Source organism: Eubalaena glacialis, chromosome 7 (genome assembly GCF_028564815.1).
Source record: "Eubalaena glacialis isolate mEubGla1 chromosome 7, mEubGla1.1.hap2.+ XY, whole genome shotgun sequence".
NCBI lineage: Eukaryota > Metazoa > Chordata > Mammalia > Artiodactyla > Balaenidae > Eubalaena > Eubalaena glacialis.
This window is the reverse complement of record NC_083722.1, coordinates 59969712-59993949: the sequence shown is the minus strand read 5'-3', so window position 1 is coordinate 59993949 and position 24238 is coordinate 59969712. Positions and strand designations below refer to the sequence as shown.

At 41.5% G+C, this 24238-nt stretch overlaps 1 protein-coding gene across 6 annotated transcripts in view; it reads left to right on the top strand.

Annotated features, from left to right (window-relative positions):
- The window catches only part of OSBPL10 (oxysterol binding protein like 10), a 383779-nt gene that overhangs the window by 86260 nt on the left and 273281 nt on the right, over positions 1-24238 (top strand). The window contains exon 1 of one of the 6 annotated variants that reach the window (XM_061196457.1): positions 19696-19776. The exons of the other annotated variants lie outside the window; for them this stretch is intronic. Coding sequence (XP_061052440.1) covers positions 19727-19776 — 50 coding nt within the window. The 5' untranslated portion in view covers positions 19696-19726. Of the gene's footprint in view, positions 1-19695; positions 19777-24238 lie in introns of those variants that run through there. 6 annotated transcript variants of the gene reach the window in all.

The window sequence follows — 24238 nt, the reverse complement described above, 5'->3', positions numbered from 1 at the left end:
TCACGTTGGCTGCTTCTGCACCCTTCTCTCCTTCAACCACATCAAACTCCACAGTTTCTCCATCTTCTACACTGCGCAGATATTTCCGTGGGTTATTCTTCTTGATGGCAGTCTGAGCCGTGTGGATGAAAGGCTCTTGGTGCTCCAGCCAGGCATCAGGGCTGTGCCTCTGAGGTGGGAGAGCCAACTTCAGGACACTGGTCCACAAGAGACCTCCCAGCTCCACGTAATACCAAACGGCGAAAATCTCTCAGAGATCTCCATCTCAACATCAAGACCCAGCTTCACTCAACGACCAGCAAGCTACAGTGCTGGACACCCTATGCCAAACAACTAGCAAGACAGGAACACAGCCCCATCCATTAGCAGAGAGGCTGCCTAAAATCATAATAAGGCCACAGACACCCCAAAACACACCACCAGATGTGGACGTGCCCACCGGAAAGACAAGATCCAGCCTCATCCACCAGAACACAGGCACTAGTTCCCTCCATCAGGAAGCCTACACAACCCACTGAACCAACCTTAGCCACTGGGGACAGATACCAAAAACAACGGGAACTACAAACCTGCAGCCTGTGAAAAGGAGACCCCAAACACAGTAAGATAAGCAAAATGAGAAGACAGAAAAACACACAGCAGATGAAGGAGCAGGGTCAAAACACACCAGACCTAACAAATGAAGAGGAAATAGGTAGTCTACCTGAAAAAGAATTTAGAATAATGATAGTAAGGATGATCCAAAATCTTGGAAATAGAATAGACAAAATGCAAGAAACATTTAACAAGGACGTAGAAGAACTAAAGAAGAACCAAGCAACAATGAAAAACACAATAAATGAAATTAAAAATACTCTAGGGCTTCCCTGGTGGCGCAGTGGTTGAGAATCTGCCTGCTAATGCAGGGGACACGAGTTCGAGCCCTGGTCTGGGAAGATCCCACATGCCGCAGAGCAGCTGGGCCCGTGAGCCACAATTACTGAGCCTGCGCGTCTGGAGCCTGTGCTCCGCAACAAGAGAGGCCGCGATAGTGAGAGGCCCGCGCACCGCGATGAAGAGTGGCCCCCGCTTGCCACAACTAGAGAAAGCCCTCGCACAGAAACGAAGACCCAACACAGCCATAAATAAATAAATAAATTTGAAAAAAAAAAAATACTCTAGATGGGATCAATAGCAGAATAACTGAGGCAGAAGAACGGATAAGTGACCTGGAAGATAAAATGGTGGAAATAACTACTGCAGAGCAGGATAAAGAAAAAAGAATGAAAAGAACTGAGGACAGTCTCAGAGACCTCTGGGACAACATTAAACGCACCAACATTCGAATTATAGGGGTCCCAGAAGAAGAAGAGAAAAAGAAAGGGACTGAGAAAATATTTGAAGAGATTATAGTTGAAAACTTCCCTAATATGGGAAAGGAAATAGTTAATCAAGTCCTGGAAGCACAGAGAGTCCCATACAGGATAAATCCAAGGAGAAACATGCCAAGACACATATTAATCAAACTATCCAAAATTAAATATAAAGAAAATATATTAAAAGCAGCAAGGGAAAAACAACAAATAACACACAAGGGCATCCCCATAAGGTTAACAGCTGATCTTTCAGCAGAAACTCTGCAAGCCAGAAGGGAGTGGCAGGATATACTTAAAGTGATGAAGGAGAAGAACCTACAACCAAGATTACTCTACCCAGCAAGGATCTCATTCAGATTTGATGGAGAAATTAAAACCTTTACAGACAAGCAAAAGCTGAGAGAGTTCAGCACCACCAAACCAGCTTTACAACAAATGCTAAAGGAACTTCTCTAGGCAAGAAACACAAGAGAAGGAAAACACCTACAATAACAAACCCAAAACATTTAAGAAAATGGGAATAGGAACATACATATCGATAATTACCTTAAATGTAAATGGATTAAATGCTCCCACCAAAAGACACAGACTGGCTGAATGGATACAAAAACAAGACCCATATATATGCTGTCTACAAGAGACCCACTTCAGACCTAGAGACACATACAGACTGAAAGTGAGGGGATGGAAAAAGATATTCCATGCAAATGGAAATCAAAAGAAAGCTGGAGTAGCAATTCTCATATCAGACAAAATAGACTTTAAAATAAAGACTATTACAAGAGACAAAGAAAGACACTATATAATGATCAAGGGATCGATCCAAGAGGAAGGTATAACAATTGTAAATATTTATGCACCCAACATAGGAGCACCTCAATACATAAGGCAAATACTAACAGCCATAAAAGGGGAAATCGACAGCAACACAATCATAGTAGGGGACTTTAACACCCCACTTTCACCAATGGACAGATCATCCAAAATGAAAATAAATAAGGAAACACAAGCTTTAAATGATACATTAAACAAGATGGACTTAATTGATGTTTATAGGACATTCCACCCAAAAACAACAGAATACACATTTTTCTCAAGTGCTCATGGAACATTCTCCAGGATAGATCATATCTTGGGTCACAAATCAAGCCTTGGTAAATTTAAGAAAATTGAAATCGTATCAAGTATCTTTTCCGACCACAACGCTATGAGACTAGATATCAATTACAGGAAAAGATCTGTAAAAAATACAAACACATGGAGGCTACACAATACATTACTTAATAACGAAGTGATCACTGAAGAAATCAAAGGGGAAATCAAAAAATACCTAGAAACAAATGACAATGGAGACACGACGACCCAAAACCTATGGGATGCAGCAAAAGCAGTGCTAAGAGGGAAGTTTATAGCAATACAAGCCTACCTCAAGAAACAGGAAACATCTCGAATAAACAACCTAACCTTGCACCTGAAGCAATTAGAGAAAGAAGAACAAAAACCCCCCAAAGCTAGCAGAAGGAATGAAATCATAAAGATCAGATCAGAAATAAATGAAAAAGAAATGAAGGAGACAATAGCGAAGATCAGTAAAACTAAAAGCTGGTTCTTTGAGAAGATAAACAAAATTGATAAACCATTAGCCAGACTCATCAAGAGAAAAAGGGAGAAGACTCACATCAATAGAATTAGAAATGAAAAAGGAGAAGTAACCACTGACACTGCAGAAATACAAAGGATTATGAGAGATTACTACAAGCAACTATATGCCAATAAAATGGACAACCTGGAAGAAATGGACAGATTCTTAGAAATGCACAACCTGCCGAGACTGAACCAGGAAGAAATAGAAAATATGAACAGACCAATCACAAGCACTGAAATTGAAACTGTGATTAAAAATCTTCCAACACACAAAAGCCCAGGACCAGATGGCTTCACAGGCGAATTCTATCAAACATTTAGAGAAGAGCTAACACCTATCCTCCTCAAACGCTTCCAAAATATTGCAGAGGGAGGAACACTTCCAAACTCATTCTACGAGGCCACCATCACCCTGATACCAAAACCAGGCAAAGATGTCACAAAGAAAGAAAACTACAGGCCAATATCACTGATGAACATAGATGCAAAAGTCCTCAACAAAATACTAGCAAACAGAATCCAACAGCACATTAAAAGGATCATACACCATGATCAAGTGGGGTTTATTCCAGGAATGCAAGGATTCTTCAATATACGCAAATCAATCAACGTGATATATCATATTAACAAATTGAAGGAGAAAAACCATATGATCATCTCAATAGATGCAGAGAAAGCTTTCGACAAAATTCAACACCCATTTATGATAAAAGCCCTGCAGAAAGTAGGCATAGAGGGAACTTTCCTCAACATAATAAAGGCCATATATGACAAACCCACAGCCAACATTGTCCTCAATGGTGAAAAACTGAAACCATTTCCACTAAGATCAGGAACAAGACAAGGTTGCCCACTCTCACCACTATTATTCAACATAGTTTTGGAAGTGTTAGCCACAGCAATCAGAGAAGAAAAAGAAATAAAAGGAATCCAAATCGGAAAAGAAGAAGTAAAGCTGTCACTGTTTGCAGATGACATGATACTATACATACAGAATCCTAAAGATGCTACCAGAAAACTACTAGAGCTAATCAATGAATTTGGTAAAGTAGCAGGATACAAAATTAATGCACAGAAATCTCTTGCATTTCTATACACTAATGACGAAAAATCTGAAAGTGAAATTAAGAAAACACTCCCGTTTACCATTGCAACAAAAAGAATAAAATATCTAGGAGTAAACCTACCTAAGGAGACAAAAAACGTGTATGCAGAAAATTATAAGACACTGATGAAAGAAATTAAAGATGATACAAATAGATGGAGAGATATACCATGTTCTTGGATTGGAAGAATCAACATTGTGAAAATGACTCTACTACCCAAAGCGATCTACAGATTCAATGCAATCCCTATCAAACTACCACTGGCATTTTTCACAGAACTAGAACAAAAAATTTCACAATTTGTATGGAAGCACAAAAGACCCCGAATAGCCAAAGCAATATTGAGAACGAAAAATGGAGCTGGAGGAATCAGGCTCCCTGACTTCAGACTATATTACAAAGCTACGGTAATCAAGACAGTTTGGTACTGGCACAAAAACAGAAACATAGATCAATGGAACAGGATAGAAAGCCCAGAGATAAACCCACGCACATATGGTCACCTTATCTTTGATAAAGGAGACAAGCATATACAGTGGAGAAAAGACAGCCTCTTCAATAAGTGGTGCTGGGAAAATTGGACGGATACATGTAAAAGTATGAAATTAGAACACTCCCTGACACCATACACAAAAATAAACTCAAAATGGATTAAAGACCTAAGTGTAAGGCCAGACACTATCAAAATCTTAGAGGAAAACATAGGCAGAACACTCTATGACATAAATCACAGCAAGATCCTTTTTGACCCAGCTCCTAGAGAAATGGAAATAAAAACACAAATAAACAAATGGGACCTAATGAAACTTAAAAGCTTTTGCACAGCAAAGGAAACCATAAACAAGACCAAAAGACAACCCTCAGAATGGGAGAAAATATTTGCAAATGAAGCAACTGACAAAGGATTAATCTCCAAGATTTACAAGCAGCTCATGCAGCTCAATAACAAAAAAACAAACAACCCAATCCAAAAATGGGCAGAAGACCTAAATAGACATTTCTCCAAAGAAGATATACAGATTGCCAACAGACACATGAAAGAATGCTCAACATCATTAATAATTAGAGAAATGCAAATCAAAACTACAATGAGATATCATCTCACACTGGTCAGAATGGCCATCATCAAAAAATCTAGAAACAGTAAATGCTGGAGAGGGTGTGGAGAAAAGGGAACCCTCTTGCACTGTTGGTGGGAATGTAAATTGATACAGCCACTACGGAGAACAGTATGGAGGTTCCTTAAAAAACTAAAAATAGAACTACCATACGACCCAGCAATCCCACTACTGGGCATATACCCTGAGAAAACCATAATTCAAAAAGAGTCATGTACCAAAATGTTCATTGCAGCTCTATTTACAATAGCCAGGACATGGAAGCAACCTAAGTGTCCATCATCGGATGAATGGATAAAGAAGGTGTGGCACATATATACAATGGAATATTACTCAGCCATAAAAAGAAATGAAATGGAGGTATTTGTAGTGAGGTGGATGGAGTTAGAGTCTGTCATACAGAGTGAAGTCAGTCAGAAAGAGAAAAACAAATATAGTATGCTAACACATATATATGGAATCTAAGGGAAAATAAAGGTCATGAAGAACCTAGTGGCAAGACGGGAATAAAGACACAGACTTACTAGAGAATGGACTTGAGGATATGGGGAGGGGGAGGGGTAAGATGTGACAGGGTGAGAGAGTGGCATAGACATATATACACTACCAAATGTAAAATAGATAGCTAGTGGGAAGCAGCCGCATAGTACAGGGAGATCAGCTCGGTGCTTTGTGACCACCTAGAGGGGTGGGATAGGGAGGGTGGGAGGGAGGGAGATGCAAGAGGGAAGAGATATGGGAACATATGTATATGTATAATTGATTCACTTTGTTATAAAGCAGAAACTAACACACCATTGTAAAGCAATTATACTCCAATAAAGATGTTTAAAAAAATTAAAAAAAAAAAAGTTTAGGGACACTAGATCGTTTCATTGACAATAATAATAAAGGGGTGGTTGCTTAGTTTACAAAACTGCATATTACATATAATATATGTAATATGCACATATATGTAATATATTGTATGTGTTATAACCTGCTGTGTGTTAATCATTCCCTGCAGGATCCCCTCTCCCCCACCTGTTAATTTTATTATTATTATTTTTAAATTTCTTGATTTATTTGGTTGCACCGGGTCTTAGTTGCGGGAGGTGGCCTCCTTAGTTGCGGCAGGCAGGCTCCTTAGTTAAGGCAGGTGGGCTCCTTAGTTGCAGCACGTGGGCTCCTTGGTTGTGGCATGCAAACTCTTAGTTGCGGCATGCATTTGGGATCTAGTTCCCTGATCAGGGATCGAACCCGGGCCCCGTGCATTGGGAGCGCGGAGTCTTAACCACTGCGCCACCAGGTAAGTCCCCTCCCCCACCTTTTATTTATTTTTAAAAAAATTTATTTATTTATTTGTTTTTTTATTTTTGGCTGTGTTGGGTCTTCCTTGCTGTGAGCAGGCTTTCTCTAGTTGCAGTGAGCGGGGGCTACTCTTTGTTGCGGTGCGCAGGCTTCTCATTGTCATGGCTTCTCTTGCTGCAGAGCACGGGCTCTAGGCGTGCCGGCTTCAGTAGTTGTGGCACATGGGCTCAGCAGTTGTGCACTCTCTAGAGCGCAGGCTCAGTAGTTGTGGTGCACGGGCTTAGTTGCCCCGTGGCATGTGGGATCTTCCCGGTCCAGGGCTCAAACCCGTGTCCCTTGCATTGGCAGGCGGATTCTTAACCACTGCGCCACCAGGGGAGCTCTCCCCCGCTTTTAAAACGTACATGTATTTGGGGAGATTTACACCAAATGGTTACCATAGTTTTCCTTGGTTGGTGGGATTGTGGGTGATTTTTATTTTCTTCTGTTCTCTTTTTTCCATTATTTTTTCCCCCTAAGGTTAACTTACATCCATTTTGCGGTTCGAAAACGTTATTGAGAAAAAGGAAAGCTGCCCACACCTTTTCACATAATCTCTGAATAACTGAGTTTTTGAGGGTAAATTCGAAGTCTAACATACATTCAGAAAAGTACACAACTCATAAGCGTACATAATTCAATGAATTTTCATACACAGAGCACACCCAGATCAAGAAAGAGCAGCCCCCCAACCCCATCCCTTGCAGTCATTCCCTCAACCCCCCTGGAGGGCTCCACTATTCTGTTTTCTAGTACCGTAGATTAGTTAGGCCTTTTTTTGAATTTCATATCATACAGGATGTGATCTTCTGTATCTGGCTTCTTTCTCTTAACATTATGTTTGAGAGCCCCACCCATGTAGTGGTCTATTTATTTCCACTACTGTTTGGTGTTCCATTGTGTGAATATACTACATATGTTTATATCTATTGCAGATGCAGATAGACATTTGAGTTCTTCCCAGTTTTTGGCCCATACGAATAGTTTTGGGAAATAATATGTATGCCTTTCTGTGGGTGGATACCTAGGAGTGGAGATATTGCAAATGTCCCCCTTACGAGATATTGCCAGAGAGTTTTGCAGAGTGGTTGTGTCTGTTAATATTCCACCAGAAATGTGTGAGTTCCAGCTGTTCCACAGACTCTTGCACACTTGACATCGTCTGTTGTTTTCATCGTAGCCAGTCTGGTGGGTATGCGGTGGTATTTCATTGTGTGGTTTTGATTTGCCTTCCCTGAAGACTAATGAAGTTTAGCGTCTTTTCATGTATCTATTGGCCATTTGGATGTCATGTTTTGTAAGGTGCTATTTAAGTCCTTTGTCTATTTATATATTGGGGTATCTGCCTTTTTCGTATTGACTTGTAAAAGTTCTTTTCAGGATACAAGTTCATTGATGGGTCTGTGTACACATGCACACAGGCAGTGCATATTAGAGAAGGCAGCTATCTTCTTTCACTCTATGGTTTGCCAGTTCATCTCTTACTAGTGTCTTGGTAAACATAAAAATCTTAATTTTAATGTCACATTTTCAATGTTTTCCCTTTATGTTTGGTTCTTTTTGAGCCCTGTTTAGGAAATCTTTGCCTACCCCATGGTAATGAGATGTTCTCTGATGTTTTCTTTCAAGAGAAAAAAACCCTTTTATTAATTTGAAATTAATAAATTAATTTCTTAGGAGTTTGAGTTGATACTGGGAGAATGTAGACTGCTGGCAGAAGCAATACAGCTTTAAGGCTTCCAGTCTGTATTAGTTTTCTTATGGCTGTTACGAAAAATGACCACAAACTTGGTAACTTTAAACAACAGAAAGTTATTTTCTCATAGTTCTGGAGGGCAGAAGTCTGAAATCAGGTTCACTGGGTCGAAATCAAGGTGTTGGCAGGACCGTGCTCCCACTGGATACGCTAAGGGAAAATTGCTTCTTGCTTCTTCCAGCTTCTGGTGGCTGCCAGCATTCCTTGGCTCGTAACTGCATCACTCCAGTTTCTGCCTGTCTTCATGTTGCCTTCTCCTCTGTGTGTGTCAAATCTCCCTCTGCTTCCCTGTTAGAAGGACTCCTATGAATGCATTTAGTGCCCACCTAGATAATCCCTCCATTTCAAGATCCTGAATTTTATCTATCTGCCACATGCCAAAAACTTTGCTGTGTAAGGTAACAGTCACAGGTTCCAGGGATTAGGATGTGGACATCTTGGTGGTGGGGGGTATTGCATCCCGACAGTCATAATTCTAAGGTGGTTCTTTAGCTCTCCAGCTCCCTTCCCCATCCACCTTTCCTGCCTTCCACCAGCTGCCATGGTGACAGCCATCTCTCCCATGGAAGGGCGCAGGTTGCTGTCATGACTATCATGGGCTTGTTAGGAAGCATTGGTGGGCTCATTCATCTTTGTTTGCTAGACAGACCCCTTGGGCAAATATTAGGTAGGTAATATTGTGAGGGAAATCGTTTCTAATGCCTGTGAGTAAACCTAATTTACTTTAATGGGCAAATCGGGGTTTCTTTGGGGTTTCTTTAAGTTCTACTGAGCAGTTAGTTTTGGAAGGAATCATGTGATAATCTGTTTTCCATTTTATCATCAGAATGACGCATTAGTCCAAGGACTTCTTTTTAAAGTTATAATTAACATACAATACAATGCACAGGTCTTAGGTGCTCTGTTTGGATTTTGATACTTGTTTATACCATGTAACCACTGCTCCAAAAGGTACAGAACATTTCCGCCCCCCGGGGAGTTTCCTTGTGCTTCTTTCCAGTCCATTCCCCTGTCCCTGCAATCTGTTTCTGATTTTTATCACCATGAATTTGTTTTGTCTCTTTGGGTTTCATGTAGGTAGACCCATACAGTATATCCTTTTCGGAGTCTGGTTTGTTTAGTTCAGAAAGATGTTCTGAGATGCGTCCACATTGCCGCCCCTCTCAGTAGTTTATACTGGGTTTCTTTCTGTTGTTGAGTCGTAGTGCATTTGTGGATATACCACAGTTTGTTTATTGATATACCTGTAGATGGACGTTTGGGTGGTTTCCAGTTTTTGGCTATGACAAATAAAGCTGCTGTTTGTGTACAAGTCTGTGTGTGGACACAAGCTTTATTTCTCTTGGGTCAACACCGGGGTTGGAATTGTAGGGTCCTAGGAGAGGTGCATGTAGAAACTGTTAGAGTGGCTGGACCGTTTCCCACTGCTCACCATCAGTGTATAAATGAATGCGTTGCTCCCCATCCCGGCCACCTTCTGTGTTGCCACCTGGGGAGCTTTTGGAAGCTAGGACTGCCTTCTTCTCCTGGAATTGCCTTGCTTCTGAGGAGACAGCCTGCAGGAGCACAGGCTGGTGACGTGCTTAGACCCCCTTGCTGGTCCAGCTTTGCCTCGTTTTTGCTGCACGACCTTTAAAGTCACTTATCTCTTTGGACCCTGGTTTCCTCATCTGTGCATGAGGCCAGCCTCATAGCGTTGCTGTGAGCTCCTGCATGCATTGGGCCTGGCACAGTGCCTAGCACGCAGTAGTTTGTTTGCTGGGAGTCTGGTATTTTAAACAGACCGGTGGGTGACTTCGTGGAACCTGGGGGTGAGTTGGTGGTCATTGTTGACCCAGCCGTAGCCAGTATGCAGCTATTTCTCAGCCCTTCCTCCCCCTGCTCAGGGCCCCAGGTGACAAATGGTTTGATTTGTGTAGCGGATGCTGGTCTCCATTGGCTGCCCAGCCTCTGGCCCGGCAGGGTGTGCTCCAGCGGACAGCTGTTTGAGAACCCTGGGAGGAAAGGAGAGATGAGGGTCTTTGTGTCCTAAAAGCAGGATTGAGATGATTGTGCCGGAAATATGGGAGGCGTTTTGCACATTTCCTCTGGGCGGCTCCTGATGGGATTTCGGGCATGGCCAAGACAGAATTGGAAAGAAAACCATCCAGAATTTGGTTTTGATAACCCAGACTCGATTGGATATGGTCACAGCCCAGAAAGAAAGTGCTTTATTTGTGCTTTGTGTAATGTTACCAAGAATAACGATACAGGGCTTCCCTGGTGGCAGTGGTTAAGAATCCACCTGCCAGTGCAGGAGACATGGGTTCGAGCCCTGCTCTGGGGAGATCCCACATGCCACGGAGCAACTAAGCCTGTGCGCCACAACTACTGAGCCTGTGCTCTAGAGCCTGCAAGCCACAACTACTGAGCCCACGTGCCACAACTACTGAAGCCCGCACACGCCTAGAGCCCCTGCTCCGCGACGAGAGAAGCCACCACAATGAGAATCTCGCACACTGTAACGAAGAGTAGCCCCCGCTCGCCAACTAGAGAAAGCCCTCGCGCAGCAACAAAGACCCAATGCAGCCATTAAAAAAAAAAAATAATAATAATAATAACAATACGATCAGGAAACGTGGTACGCAAGCCTGTTCTTTGAAGGTCGGAGAAGGCATTTGAGCCATGAATAACCTTTTCACGTTGTGTGGTAGTTTTTAAAGGACTGTTTCTGTTTCTGTGTGGTTTGGTCCCTTTCTAGAAATATTTTGATGAAAATATAACCAAGTTGAAAGGCGACTGACCTCAGTGTTTAGTAACTCTTTTCCAGGATATGTTGTGTTTATCTGCAGTGCTGGTCATGTGGCCGGTGAGCCACGAGCAGGTATTGGGAACCACCGAGGAAGCCGTGGGATTCAGGTTCTCCCGAGTGTGCGTGGGGCTGGGGCTCTCTGTGAGCCCCTTGTTCGGGGGGAGTTAAGTGGATTAGGCAACAGGTACGTCCCTGCAATGGTCACCCTGTCAGAACTGTGATGGGTTGTGAACAGTGCAGGGAACGCCGCCACGGCGGTTTTTCTGGGCCCTTTGATTGTTCAGTCGGGAGACTTTCCAAGCCCTGCCTGAGTTGGCAGCATCAGCCCCCAGACGCATTCCTCTCTATGTGTAATTAGGCCTGATGGATGTTCACACCCCACGTACTTGTTGAGCACCTTTTATGTGTATACCAAATGCCGTGCAGTATTTCTGGAGAAAACTCTAGTTCAAAAAGATGCATGCACCCCAGTGTTCATTACAGCACTAGACATGGAAGCAACCTAAGTGTCCATTGACAGATGAATGGATAAAAAAGATGTGGTACATACACACACACACACACACACACACACACACGATGGAATATTACTCAGTCATAAAAAAGAACGAAATAATGCCATTTGCAGCAACATGGATCGACATAGAGATGATCCTACTAAGTGAAGCAAGTCAGACAGAGAAAGACAAATATATGGTATCACTTACATGTGGAATCTAAAAATTGATACAAATGGGCTTATTTACAAAACTGAATATACTCACAGACATAGAAAACAAACTTATGGTTACCAAAGAGAAAAGGGGATGGGGGAGGGATAAATTAGGAGTTTGAGATAAACAGATACAGACTATTGAATATTATATATAAAATAGATAAACAGTGAGGTCCTGCTGTATAACACAGGGAACTATATTCAATATTCTGTAATAAACCATAATAAAAAAGGATATGAAAATGAATATATGTATAACTGAATCACTTTGCTGTACACCAGAAACTAATACAACATTGTAAATCAACTATACTTCAATTAAAAACAAATAAACAAATGCCCTGAGAGATGTGGGGGTCAGAAGAACACAGTGCAGGCCCTGCCTTATGGAGCTGACAGCCTGAAACAGGGGTGGCTGACTTTTCCTATAAAGGGTCAGACAGTTAATATCTGGCTCTGTGGGCTCTGCGGTCTCCATGGCAACTCCTCAACTCTCCCATTGTAAACAACTGGGTGTGTCTGTGTTCCAGTAAAACTTTATCTACAGAAACAGGTGGTGGGCTGGATTTAGCCTGTGGGCTGTGGTTTGACCATCCCTGGTCTGAAATGACATGCAGACCTCTCAATCAGGGAGTCAAGGCAGCCTCATGTGGTGGCAAAGGGTATGGATTCTGCAGTCCAACAGCCTGTGCTTGCATCCTGGCTCTGCTGTTTACAACCTGTGTGGCCGTGGACCATCTGGTTTACCTCTCTGTGCCTCGGTTTCTTCATCTGTAAAATGGTGTTATAGTGTCTGTGTCATAGGGTTGTTGGGATCAGCTTCAAAGCTGCGTGTAAAGGGCTTAGAACAGGGCGTGGCCCATAGAAAGCACTTATGATACGGGGTGGGGTGGGGTGTGGGGGGGTGACGCTACCTGAGAGGAAGCATCTGGGGGGAGCCCTACCTGGTGGGGATAGAGGGGAAGTGGCAGGTGAGGGGAGACCTAGGATGTCTAGGGGGCTCATTGTGCAGCCCAGGGCTTGGGGAGAGCTTCCCTGGTAGAAGCTCTGTGAGTACAAAGGTTGGGAGGCATGGAAGGAGGGAGATAGTTTGGTATGGCTGGAATGCAGGTGGTACATGGGCTGTGGCCAGAGACTAGCCAGTAAAAGATAGACCAGGCTGGAAAAGCCTGTTTCCCAAAGGACATCTCAAGCCGCTGAGACCACAGGTCATAAAATGTCAGCACTGCCAGAGGGGAAGGGATACATTTGTGGGCCCAGGGAGCATCGGACGCTTTACATTTACAATTTAATCCTTAACATGGGATGAGAAGTGTTGCAGATTTATCCAGTTTCCCCTTCTTCTATAGTCATAGAACCCCAGGTTTAATCTGGATGTGTGCTTTGTCCTAGATAAAACTATATTTGCACCCCTCATTCCCCCCTCGCCTAGGGATGGCCATGCGATTGTATTCTGGTTACAAGCAGAGTGGTCACATAGTAGTTTCCTGGAACCTTCTTTGTACCTTTCCCCTTTTTTCCTTATTGGAATATAGACATGTGGCCGAAACTGGAATATAAATGTGATGGCTGGAATTCCAGCAGTCGTCTTTTTTTTTTAATAGATTCCTGGAGTCATGGCAGGTCCTCCGTTTTTAAAAATACTCATTTTATTTATTTGGTTGCACTGGGTCTTAGTTGCGGCAGGCGCACTCCTTAGTTGCAGCATGCGGGCTCCTTAGTTGCGGTTCGCCGACTCCTTTAGTTGTGGCATGTGTGGTCCTTTGTTGTGGCAGGCGGGCTCCTTAGTCGCGGCATGTATGTGGGATCTAGTTCCCTGACCAGGGATTGAACCCCGGGCCCCCGGCATTGGGAGCGCGGAGTCTTACCCACTGGACCACCAGGGAAGTCCCCCAGCAGTCGTCTTGAGTCTTCAGGTGACTGGGATGAAGGCTATCACGGCAGAAGATGCCTCTGATGACTTTGTTGATCAGAGCCACCTCACAAATCCTGGGCTGCCATCTTCTGGACTTTTCTATGATTGGGGGAATAAGCTTTTTTTTTAAGTCACTATTCGCAGCCAAATCTAACCCTAACTGATGCAGGTGGAATCTCTGTTTTACAGATGAAGAAACTGAGGCATAGAGTGACCTAAGTTGCCCAGTTAGTCAGGTGTGGAGCCAGGATCTGTCTGACTCTGGAGCATGTTTTCTTTCCATTACCCTGGAAGGAACTTGGAGATCTTCTACCCCCTCATTTTATAGATGAGATCACTGAGGGCTTTGCCTCAGGGTAAACCAGCAGTTCATTCCACTGCAAGGTAATCATTGCTCTGTTTTATCCCTCATTCACTGTCTCTTCAGCCCTGGCCTTTCCCAAGAAGGGCCCCTGTGTTGTAATTAGTGATTTTGTAGCCTTCCCCTGGGCAGAATTGCCTTCTGTGAGTAGTTGATATTTGGTGGGTTTTCCCTGGTCAGAAACAGGCACTGTTTTTGGGCTGTATGTTTAGAGCTTTCATAGCCTTGCCTCTTGCCTCCTGTAGTTCTTAGTCATATCTTTTCTTACTGTACTGTCCTGTCTTCACTCGGGCTCCAGGGGCTGGCTGAGGGGGCCCTGTGACTCTTTGGAAGCGCTGACAGATGAATCTTGATTGACATGGAGAACTCCCAGGTCATGAAGCTCAGAGTGTGGACTTTGGCTAAAATGGGGTCACATGTTTTGAATGCATTTTGCTTTTGGGATTCTCGTGTAGCTGAGTTCCACCCTATTACTAATACCTTAAAAATGGGCCTCCCGACTCCTTTGGCTAACGGCTCAGCACAGAGCTTTTCTGTGTGCCTGTTCCAGCTGACTCATTTCATGTATTGGTCCCAAAAAGTGGAACAGGACAAAAGGCAATTTGTGCTGCTAGTGCTGTTGAGAGAGCATTGTTGCATACTTATTATATATGTGGCATTTCATATTTGGTCACTTTCTGTACTAGCAACAATCTTTGCGGTCATTCTTATTTGCCTGGCTAATGTATGCCTTTTTCTTTTTGTGAGGTCTCCATTTGATACCTTGGCCCGAAGTGCATTGTAACACTATTGTAGTCACTTAGTTAATCTGGAGTTTCCTGTAACTGAAATTTTTTTTGTTAAACGTCAGTTTTCGTGATTCCTTTGGGGTCAGCTGAAATTCAGGAAAAGAGTATTAAAAGCCAAAACTCTGTATTTTTTTTCTCACATTGAATAACAAGATAGGATTGACATAAAGATACTTCAGAAAATCTTTGTATCAAAGAAACAGGACTAAACTTGTGAAATCAAGTTTAAGTCTGGGCGAAGTCATTTTTTGAACAAAAGCAAAGTGTAACCTAACTTGGAAGAGACTAAATCGCAGTTATCCGTGTCATGGAATTGTCTGAATTTCTGTTTATCTAAAGGCTTGCTTCCTTTTCCTTTCCGGCATTGTAGCAGTCGTTGGTATTTTTAGTGTTTTTTGTTTTGTTTCCGTCTTTATTTTTGCTTTCTTAGTTTGAAACTGTAAATTCCCTTTTAACACTTCAAAATGTACATTTTGTAACAACTAAATATAACTTGTGATCTGATTTTTTTCTGTAAATGACATTATGACAGTATGCGGTCTATAACAGTACCGTATCCATGTTAATTATTTGATTTTAATATTTGTACAGTGAAGTATATGGGGATAAAGGGGCATTATTTTGGCAACTTACTCTCATGTGGTTCAGGAAAAATGTGTGTGTATATATAGAGAGAACGAGAGAAAACGATAAAGCAACTGTGGTGAAATGTTAATAGTTCTTTAGTAATAAATAGTTCTTTGTATCTTTGTAACTTCTCTGTAAATTTGGAACTTTGCTAAAAAGTTAGCAAAAATTTGTTTGGCTTATTTTTTAAAAAGGCTTTGGGGCATGCAGTATATACTTCCTGGCCCAATGTAGTATGTATCTAATAAAAATTACCCAGTTTGCCTTAACCTCTAATCTTCTCAAGTGGCCACTGAGGCAGCCATCCTGCGTACTTCACCCACTCTGGTTTGGAAGATGCCCCAGGTATGGTAAAATGATTCTTAGACAATTCCGGACGTTAGCTATAGTGAAGATGGTGGGAATTGTTAGTGCCTGGGAGCAACTGTCCATTAAACTAGGTAATGCCACCATATTTGCAGCTTATTGAAAGACCATTCAACCAAAGGCTTGGAGATTTGTGTTTTTATCCCTTCCCTGTCTAGCTGTTTCATTTTATGTGGGTGTCAAATGGTTTTGTTTTTTTTTTTTTCATCTGTAAATGAGATGAAGTGAGAAGCATATTGCTTGTTCTCTCTGACTGCAACATAGGAAAATTAGAATGAATTATCATTTATAATCACTTTTAAACCTACAACTTATAAATTCTGTTATCTAGAACTATGGTGATGCTTGTTTTAAAATTACCTGTGAAACGTTTGTTGAATAAAGAGGGCGGGGGGGGGCTTCCCTGGTGGCACAGTGGTTGAGAATCCGCCTGCCAGTGCAGGGGACACGGGTTCGATCCCTGGTCCGGGAAGATCCCATATGCCGTGGAGCAACTAAGCCCGTGCGCCACAACTACTGAGCCTGTGCTCTAGAGCCCGTGAGCCACAACTACAGAGCCCATGTGCCGCAACTACTGAAGCCCACGCGCCTAGAGCCCGTGCTCCACAATGAGAGAAGCCACCACAATGAGAAGCCTGTGCACTGCAAAGAAGAGTAGCCCCCGCTCGCCGCAACTAGAGAAAGCCTGTGCGCAGCAACGAAGACCCAACACAGCCAAAAATAAATAAATAAAATAAATAAATTTATTTAAAAAAAAAAAGGGCAAAGGGAATGTGTCTTGGGAGTTTTGTGTGACGATGGGCCAGCTTCTGGGAGCAGCTCTGGGCATGTGTGGTGGCCTTGACTGCAGGACTGTAGATGAAGACTTTGGACAGGAAGTGGTTCAGATATTTTCTCCCATTCCTTTGGCTGCCTTTCCACTCTGTTGATTGTGTCCTTTGATGCACAAAAGCTTTAAAATTGGATGTTTTCCCATTTGTCTGTTTTTGCTTTTGTTGCCTATGCTTTTGGTGTCATATTCAAGAAGTCATTGCCAAGTCCAATGTCATGAAGCTTTTCTCCTATGTTGTCTTCTGGAGTTTTATAGTTTTGGGTCTTATGTTTAGATATTTAATCTAATTTTGAGTTAATTTTTGTATATAGTGTAAGATACGGGCCTAGCTTCATTCTTTTGCATGTGGATATCCAATTTTCCCAACACCATTTGTTGAAGAGACTCTCCTTTTCCTACTCAGTAATTTTGACACCTTTGTTAAAGATCATATGATCATATACAGAATGATATACTGTATGGGCTCTCTGTTCTACTTCATTGATCCACTTTCTTTGTGCCAGCACCACACTGTTTTGATTACTATAGCTTTGTAATATGTTTTGAAATCAGAAGTGTGAGTCCTTCAACTTTGTTTTTCTTTTTCAAAATTATTTGGCTATTCGGGGTCCCTCGAGAGTCCATATGAATTTTAGGATGAATTTTCAGTTTCTGCAAAAACTGCCACTGAGATTTTGCTAGGGATTGCATTGAATCTGTAGATCCCTTTGGGTAGTATGGACATCTTTTTTATTTATTTTTTATTTTTTGGTTGTGCCATGTGTTAGTTGCAGCACGCGGGATCTTCGTTGAGGCATGCGGGATCTTTTGTTGCAGTGCACGAGCTTGTCTCTAGTTGTGGCATGCGGGTTTTCTCTCTCTAGTTGTGGCACATGGTGTCCAGAGCTCGTGGGCTCTCTAGTTGAGGCATGCGTACTTAGTAGTTGTGGCCCGCGGGCTTAGTTGCCCCGCGGCATGTGGGACCTTAGTTTACCAACCAGGGATCGAACCCGTGTCTCCTGCATTGGAAGGCGGATTCTTTACCACTGGACCACCAGGAAAGTCCCTGGACGTCTTAAAAATATTAAGTCTTTCAATCCAAAGACATGTGGGATGGCTTTCCATATATTTATGTCTTCTTTAATTTCTTTCAGAAATGTGTTGTAGTTTTTAGTGTATAAGTCTTTCACGTCTTTGATTAGGTTTATTTTTTTTTTTTATTGAGGTATAATTGATTTACAATATTGTGTTAGTTTCAGGTGTACAGCAAAGTGATTCAGTTACACACCACATATATACATATATTTTTTTTCAGCTTTTTTTCCATTATAGGTTATTATAAGATATTGAATATAGTAGGTTAGGTTTATTCTTAAATATTTTATTCTTTTTTTTTAAAAATTAATTAATTTATTTTATTTATTTTTGGCTGTGTTGGGTCTTTGTTGCTGTGCGTGGGCTTTCTCTGGGCTTTCTCTAGCTGCGGCAAGTGGGGGCTACTCTTCGTTATGGTGCGCGGGCTTCTTATTGCGGTGGCTTCTCTTGTTGTGGAGCACGGGCTCTAGATGTGCGGGTTTCAGTCGTTGTGGCTCGCGAGCTTAGCTGCTCTGTGGCACGTGGGATCTTCCTGGACCAGGGCTCGAACCCGTGTTCCCTGCATTGGCAGGTGGATTCTTAACTACTGCGCCACCAGGGAAGCCCAAATATTTTATTCTTTTTGATGCTATTATAAGTAGAATTGTTTTCTTAATTTCTTTTTTGGATTGTTCATTTTTAGTGTATAGAAACAAAACTTTTTGTGTGTGTGTTGATTTTGTATCCTGCAACTTTGCTGAATTCCTTTATTAGTTTTGACAGGTTTTTTAAACTTTTGTGGACTCTTTAGGGGTTTCTTTTTTTAAAAAAATAAATTAATTTTATTTATTTATTTTTGGCTGCATTGGGTCTTTGTTGCCATGTGCAGGCTTTCTCTAGTTGCGGCAAGCGGGGGCTACTCCTTGTTGTGGTGCGTGGACCTCTCACTGCAGTGGCTTCTCTTGTTGCAGAGCAGGGGCTCTAGGTGTGTGCGCTTCAGTAGTTGTGGCATGCGGGCTCAGTAGTTGTGGCTCGTGGGCTCTAGAGTGCAGGCTCAGTAGTTGTGGCACATGGGCTTAGTTGCTCCACGGCATGTGAGATCCTCCCAGGCCAGAGCTCGAACCCGTGTCCCCTCCATTGTCAGGTGGATTCCTAACCACTGTGCCATGAGGGACGCCCTAGGGGTTTCTTTTTTTAGGAAATATTTATTTATTTTTTGGCTGTGTTGGGTCTTAGTTGTGGCACGCAGGATCTTTCGTAGTGGCGCGCGAGCTCTCCATTGCAGTGCGGGGGCTTCTCTCTAGTTGTGGTGTGCGGGCTCATTAGTTGTGGTGCACGGGCTCTCTAGTTGTGGTGTGCCAGCTCAGTAGTTGCAGTGCTCGGGCTCCAGAGTGTGTGGGCTCTGTAGCTATGGCACACGGGCTCAGTTGCCCTGCGGCATGTGGGATCTTAGTTCCCCGACCAGGGATTGAACTGGCGTCCCCTGCATTGTAAGATGGATTCTTAACCACTGGACCACCAGGGAAGTCCCTCTTTAGGGGTTTCTATGCATGTCATTTGCAGAGATAATTTTATTTCTTCCATTCCAATTTGGATGCCTTTTATTTCTTTTTCTTGCCTAATTGCTCTGGCTAGGACTTCTAATACTATGTTGAATAGAAATGGTGAGAGTGGGCATCCTTGCTTTGTTCCTGATCTTAGAGGAAAAGCTTTCTGTCTTTTGCCATTGAGTATGATGTTAGCTGTGGACTTTTCATAAATGGCCTTTATTTTGCTGAGGTAGCTTCCTTCTTTTCCCAGTTTGTTGAGTGTTTTTTATTTTGAAAGGGTCTGCTACCTGCTTTTGTAAATAAAGTGTTACTGAAACACAGTCATGCCCATTTGTTTACATATTGCCTATGTCTCTTTTCACTCTACAGTGACAAAGTTGAGTAGTTGCTGCAGAGACCTTGAGGCCAGCAAAGACTGAAATGGTTACGGTCTGGCCCTTTTCTGATTGCTGCTTTCAACTATTAATGTGGTAGGTTACACTGATTGCTTTTTGAATTTTGAAGCAGCCTTGCTATCCTGGGATAAACCTCACTTGGTTATGGTGTATTATTCTTTATTTATGTTGCTGGATGCAATTTGCTAATATTTTGTTAAGGACTCTTGCATCTATGTTTATGAAAGATATTTGTTTGTAGTTTTCTAGTACCATCTTTGTCTGGTTTTGGTATCAGGGTAATGCTAGCCTTAAAATGAGTTGGGAAGTTATCCTTCTTGTTATATTTTCTGGAAGAAATTGTGTCGAGTTGGTGTTATTTCTTCTTTAAATATTTGGTAGAAATCACCAGGGAAACCATCTGGCCTGGAGATTTCTTTTTTGGAAGGGTTTTTAACTACAGATTCAATTTAAAAATAGTTGTAAAGCTATTCAGATTATCTGCTTCATCTTGGGTATGTTTTGGTAGTAAATGCTGTTTGAGGAATTGGTCCATTTCTTATAAATTGTTGAATTTATAGGGTGTATAGAGTTGCTTGTATTATTCCCTAATTATCCTTTCAATATTTTGAAGCCTATAGTGATATTCCCTTTTTCCTTTTCCTGATATTGGTAATTTGTGTCTTTGACAGTCTTGCTAGAGATTTATCAATTTATTGATCTTACTAAGAACCAGCTTTTTGTTTCACTGGTGGTCTTTACTGTTTTCTATTTTTAATTTTTTTTACTTCTGCTCTAATCTTTTTTATTCTTTCCTTCTGCTATTTATGTTTAGTTTCTTCTTTTTTTAGTTTCTTAAAGTAGAAGCTTAAATTATTAAATTATTTCATCTTTTCTAATGTAAATATTTAATGCTATAAGTTTCCCTTGAAGCACTGCTTTAGTTGCCTTCATCACAAATTTTGATATGTAGTATTTTAATTTTAGTTCAGTTCAAAGTATTTTCCAGTTTCCATTGAGCCTTTCTCTTTGACTCATGGATTATTTAGAAGTGTGTTAATTTCCAAGTGTTTGAAGATTTTCCTGTTATCTTTCTCTTACTCATTTCTAGTTTAATTTCATTATGGCCAGAGAACATACTTTGTATCATTTCAGTTTTTAAATTTTTTTATGGGTTGTTTTATGACCTTGGTTATGTTCTATCTTGGTGAATGTTCTATATATACTTGAAAATAATATGTATTCTTTGTCATTGGGAGAATTGTTCTGTAAATGTCAATTAGATCCAGTTCTTGTTGATATTTTTCAGTTCTTCTATATCCTGATTGATTTAAAAAAATCTTTATTTTATAATTTTAGAGCTGTGGTCTAGAAAGAAAGCACAACCCCTGCTTACAATGTCATATGTATTCAAAATTTCCCCTGAATTTGTGTTCTTTCACAGACTGCCTTATTTGTATATTTAATTTTCCTGAATATCACATGCATAAAGTCACGAGAACTTGATATTTGTTCATATTTTTGGAAAGTACACAAATATTACAGGACGGGGTGCTGTTAATCTGATTTTATGAGGTCCTCTCCCTGACTATCTGGCACTTGCCATTATTTTAGGTAAATATCTAAAAAATCAGTTTTAGGGCCACCTGGAGATACTTTTTTTTTTTTTTTTTTGACCTTGGGGCATGTGGGATCTCAGTTCCCTGACCAGGGATTGAACCCATGTACCCTGCAGTGGAAGGGCAGAGTCCTAACCACTGGACTGCCAGGGAAGTCCCTGGAGATACTTTTTCAGACAATTTAGGGGACTCCAATTCAGGCTTAATGTAAATACATTGGGTTCAACCCTGCAAGCCTCACGGCACAGCCAGAAAAAGAAAATGTATGTATATATATATGCATTGGTTCTAATGAGTGGATGAATGGCCTCCAAAGAGGTTCTGAGACCACAGCTCCCCCGTTAAGACTGCCAAGTAGACTGAGTCACCAGGAAGACATCTGTGGGAGGAACCTTTAGACAATCCAGATTCATCCATCCCCTTTACAAGAGGGGGATTTTCCTTTATCCTCCTAAGACTTCCATTCCAGCTTTGAATATGCAAAGTCTTCTGTAGTATTTTGAGCCTGTTATGGGGCCGGGGTGGACCCTAGACCACATCTATAGAAGAGGGACCATTAGAGCTCTGATCCTTCGGTTCTGAGGATCCCGGGCTGGACTGGAGTCTTGTCTCACACAGAGGTAACACCTTGATCTCTCTCCTTTTTCTCCCCACCCTAGCTTGTGAATGACCTTAGACAATGCATTCTAAATGGGGGTGATAAAAAATGGTTCCTGGGGTGGTGGTGGTGAAAATGTCTCACTTTTTAATATATAATGTGCAGATATAGGTAGAGTACATGAATAGATGAACAGTCTATCTCTTGTATTAATTTCATTGGGGGGATGCTTAAGGAAATTTGTCTGAAAAGGCTTCCTAGGAAACTGATGATGATTAAAAAAGGTTGAGAAATACTGCTTTAAATTGAAGTTGCTGAGAGGCGCCAAGCGGAAGGGCTACTGGGCTTTGAACAGTTTCTAATTGGCGGGGGGAGGGTGATGCTTCAGAATTTTATTACAAGAAAATATTTTTATCCAGAGATTTTCAGTGACTAAAACAAAAGGAAAATCGGATTAAGTCATATCATGAATTCAGGTTAAATGTGAGGTGGTTGTTAAGAGCTTTGTTAAGTAACACAGGGAGAAGTTATAAAATAGGGAGAATTTCCTTCTGCCTGGAGTCCTTTAGGAAAGGTCCTGTGGGAAGTAAACCAGGTCTCCTGGAGGGCTGTCAGTCCATTGGGTGGCTGAGGAAGGAGCCTTCAAATCAGTATATTAAAACCTGGGTACCACCCCTTTTCCCATTGTTTGGACAATTGGCAACATTTGAGTATGGGCTATGTATTAGGTAATACTATTGAATCAATGTTAACTGCCAGAAATTGATAATTGTACTGTGGTTAAATAAGAGACGGTTCTTATTCTTGGAAAATACATAATGAAGTGTTTAGGAATAAAAGGAGATGTCTGTGCCTTACAATGTTTCCAGAAAACCTGTCTATAAGGAGAAAGGGAGAGGGAAGGGGAGGAGGAGGCAGCTGGGTGGGTGTGGATGGAGGGGAGGAAAGGAAGGGGCAGGGCAGGAGAAGGGAGGGAGAGAGCCAGAGCCAGGATAAAGCAGATACTAGAACATCAGTAAGTGTTAAATATGGGTTCAGCAATAAAGGAGTTCTCTGTAATATTCTTGGAACTCTTCTGTAAGTTTGAATCATTTCAGAGTATAAAGAAAAAGGAAACAAGAAAACACATGGCTTCTTTGAGATATACAAGTCACACCGTGTCCTGTAATATTATTTGATTTGATGGTTTATTTTTTTAATTTTAATTTTTTAATTGAAGTATAGTTCATTTACAATGTTGTCTTAGTTTCTGCTGTACAGCAAAGTGATTCAGTTATACATATATATACATTCTTTTTCATATTCTTTTCCGTTATCGTTTATCACAGGATACTGAATATAGTTCCCTGTGCTATACAGTAGGACCTTGTTGTTTATCCATTCTATACATAATAGTTTGCATCTGCTAATCCCAAACTCCCAATTCATCCCTTCCCCACCCACCTGTAATGTTATTTGAAATCAACAAATCAATGAAACAGTTTGACTGAAAGCAGGATCCAGGAGAGCAGGTGTTGCCCTAAGTCCTGGCGCAGTGCTGGGCTGTAGTCGGCTCTCAATAAATATTTGCTAGAATGGATGGAATCAGAGTAGCAGTGATTTCAGAGTAGGCCTTGCAGGTTTGGATGTGTTTCCCCATACACACCTCTCTGTGCCTCTGTGGTCTTTGTGAAAATCACCAAATGACAAATTTTGTCTCAGGGACCTTGCATTAACGACTAGTGTAATGGAAGAGACTGAAACCCTAATTTTAGACTTCTTGCTGGTAAAGCACACGAGGCACCCAGCAGAGCATTTGTGACATTCTTCCTGTATTGGTTCCCATTTAAAAAGTATGGAATCTCCAGAAAACTGTGTTTAGGTGGAAGCTAAAGTTCCTTTTATTATGGTAAAATATACATAACATAAACTGTACCATTTTAACCATTTTGAAGGGGACAGTTCAGTGGCATTAAGTATACTCACACTGTTGGGAAGCCATCACCATTCTCCATCTCTAGAACTTTTTCATCCTCCTAAAGAGAAACTCTGTATCCATTATGCAATAACTTTTATTATTATTACTTGCTTAGCAAACCATTTATTCTACAGAATTATAATTGTTACCTTTAGTGACAGTAGGCTACGGGACCCCAAATCTCAAATTGGTGGCACCAAAATTAAAGAACTTACTTTAATTAATTATCTTGAAACACAAATTTAACAGGAACATCTACTGCTAGTTTACACAAATTAACTTTCCCTAAAGATTATGACATACATGGGGAGGGGCAATAGAGGGTAGGGGATTAGGAGGTTATAAACTATTATGTATAAAATAAGCTACAAGGATATATTGTAC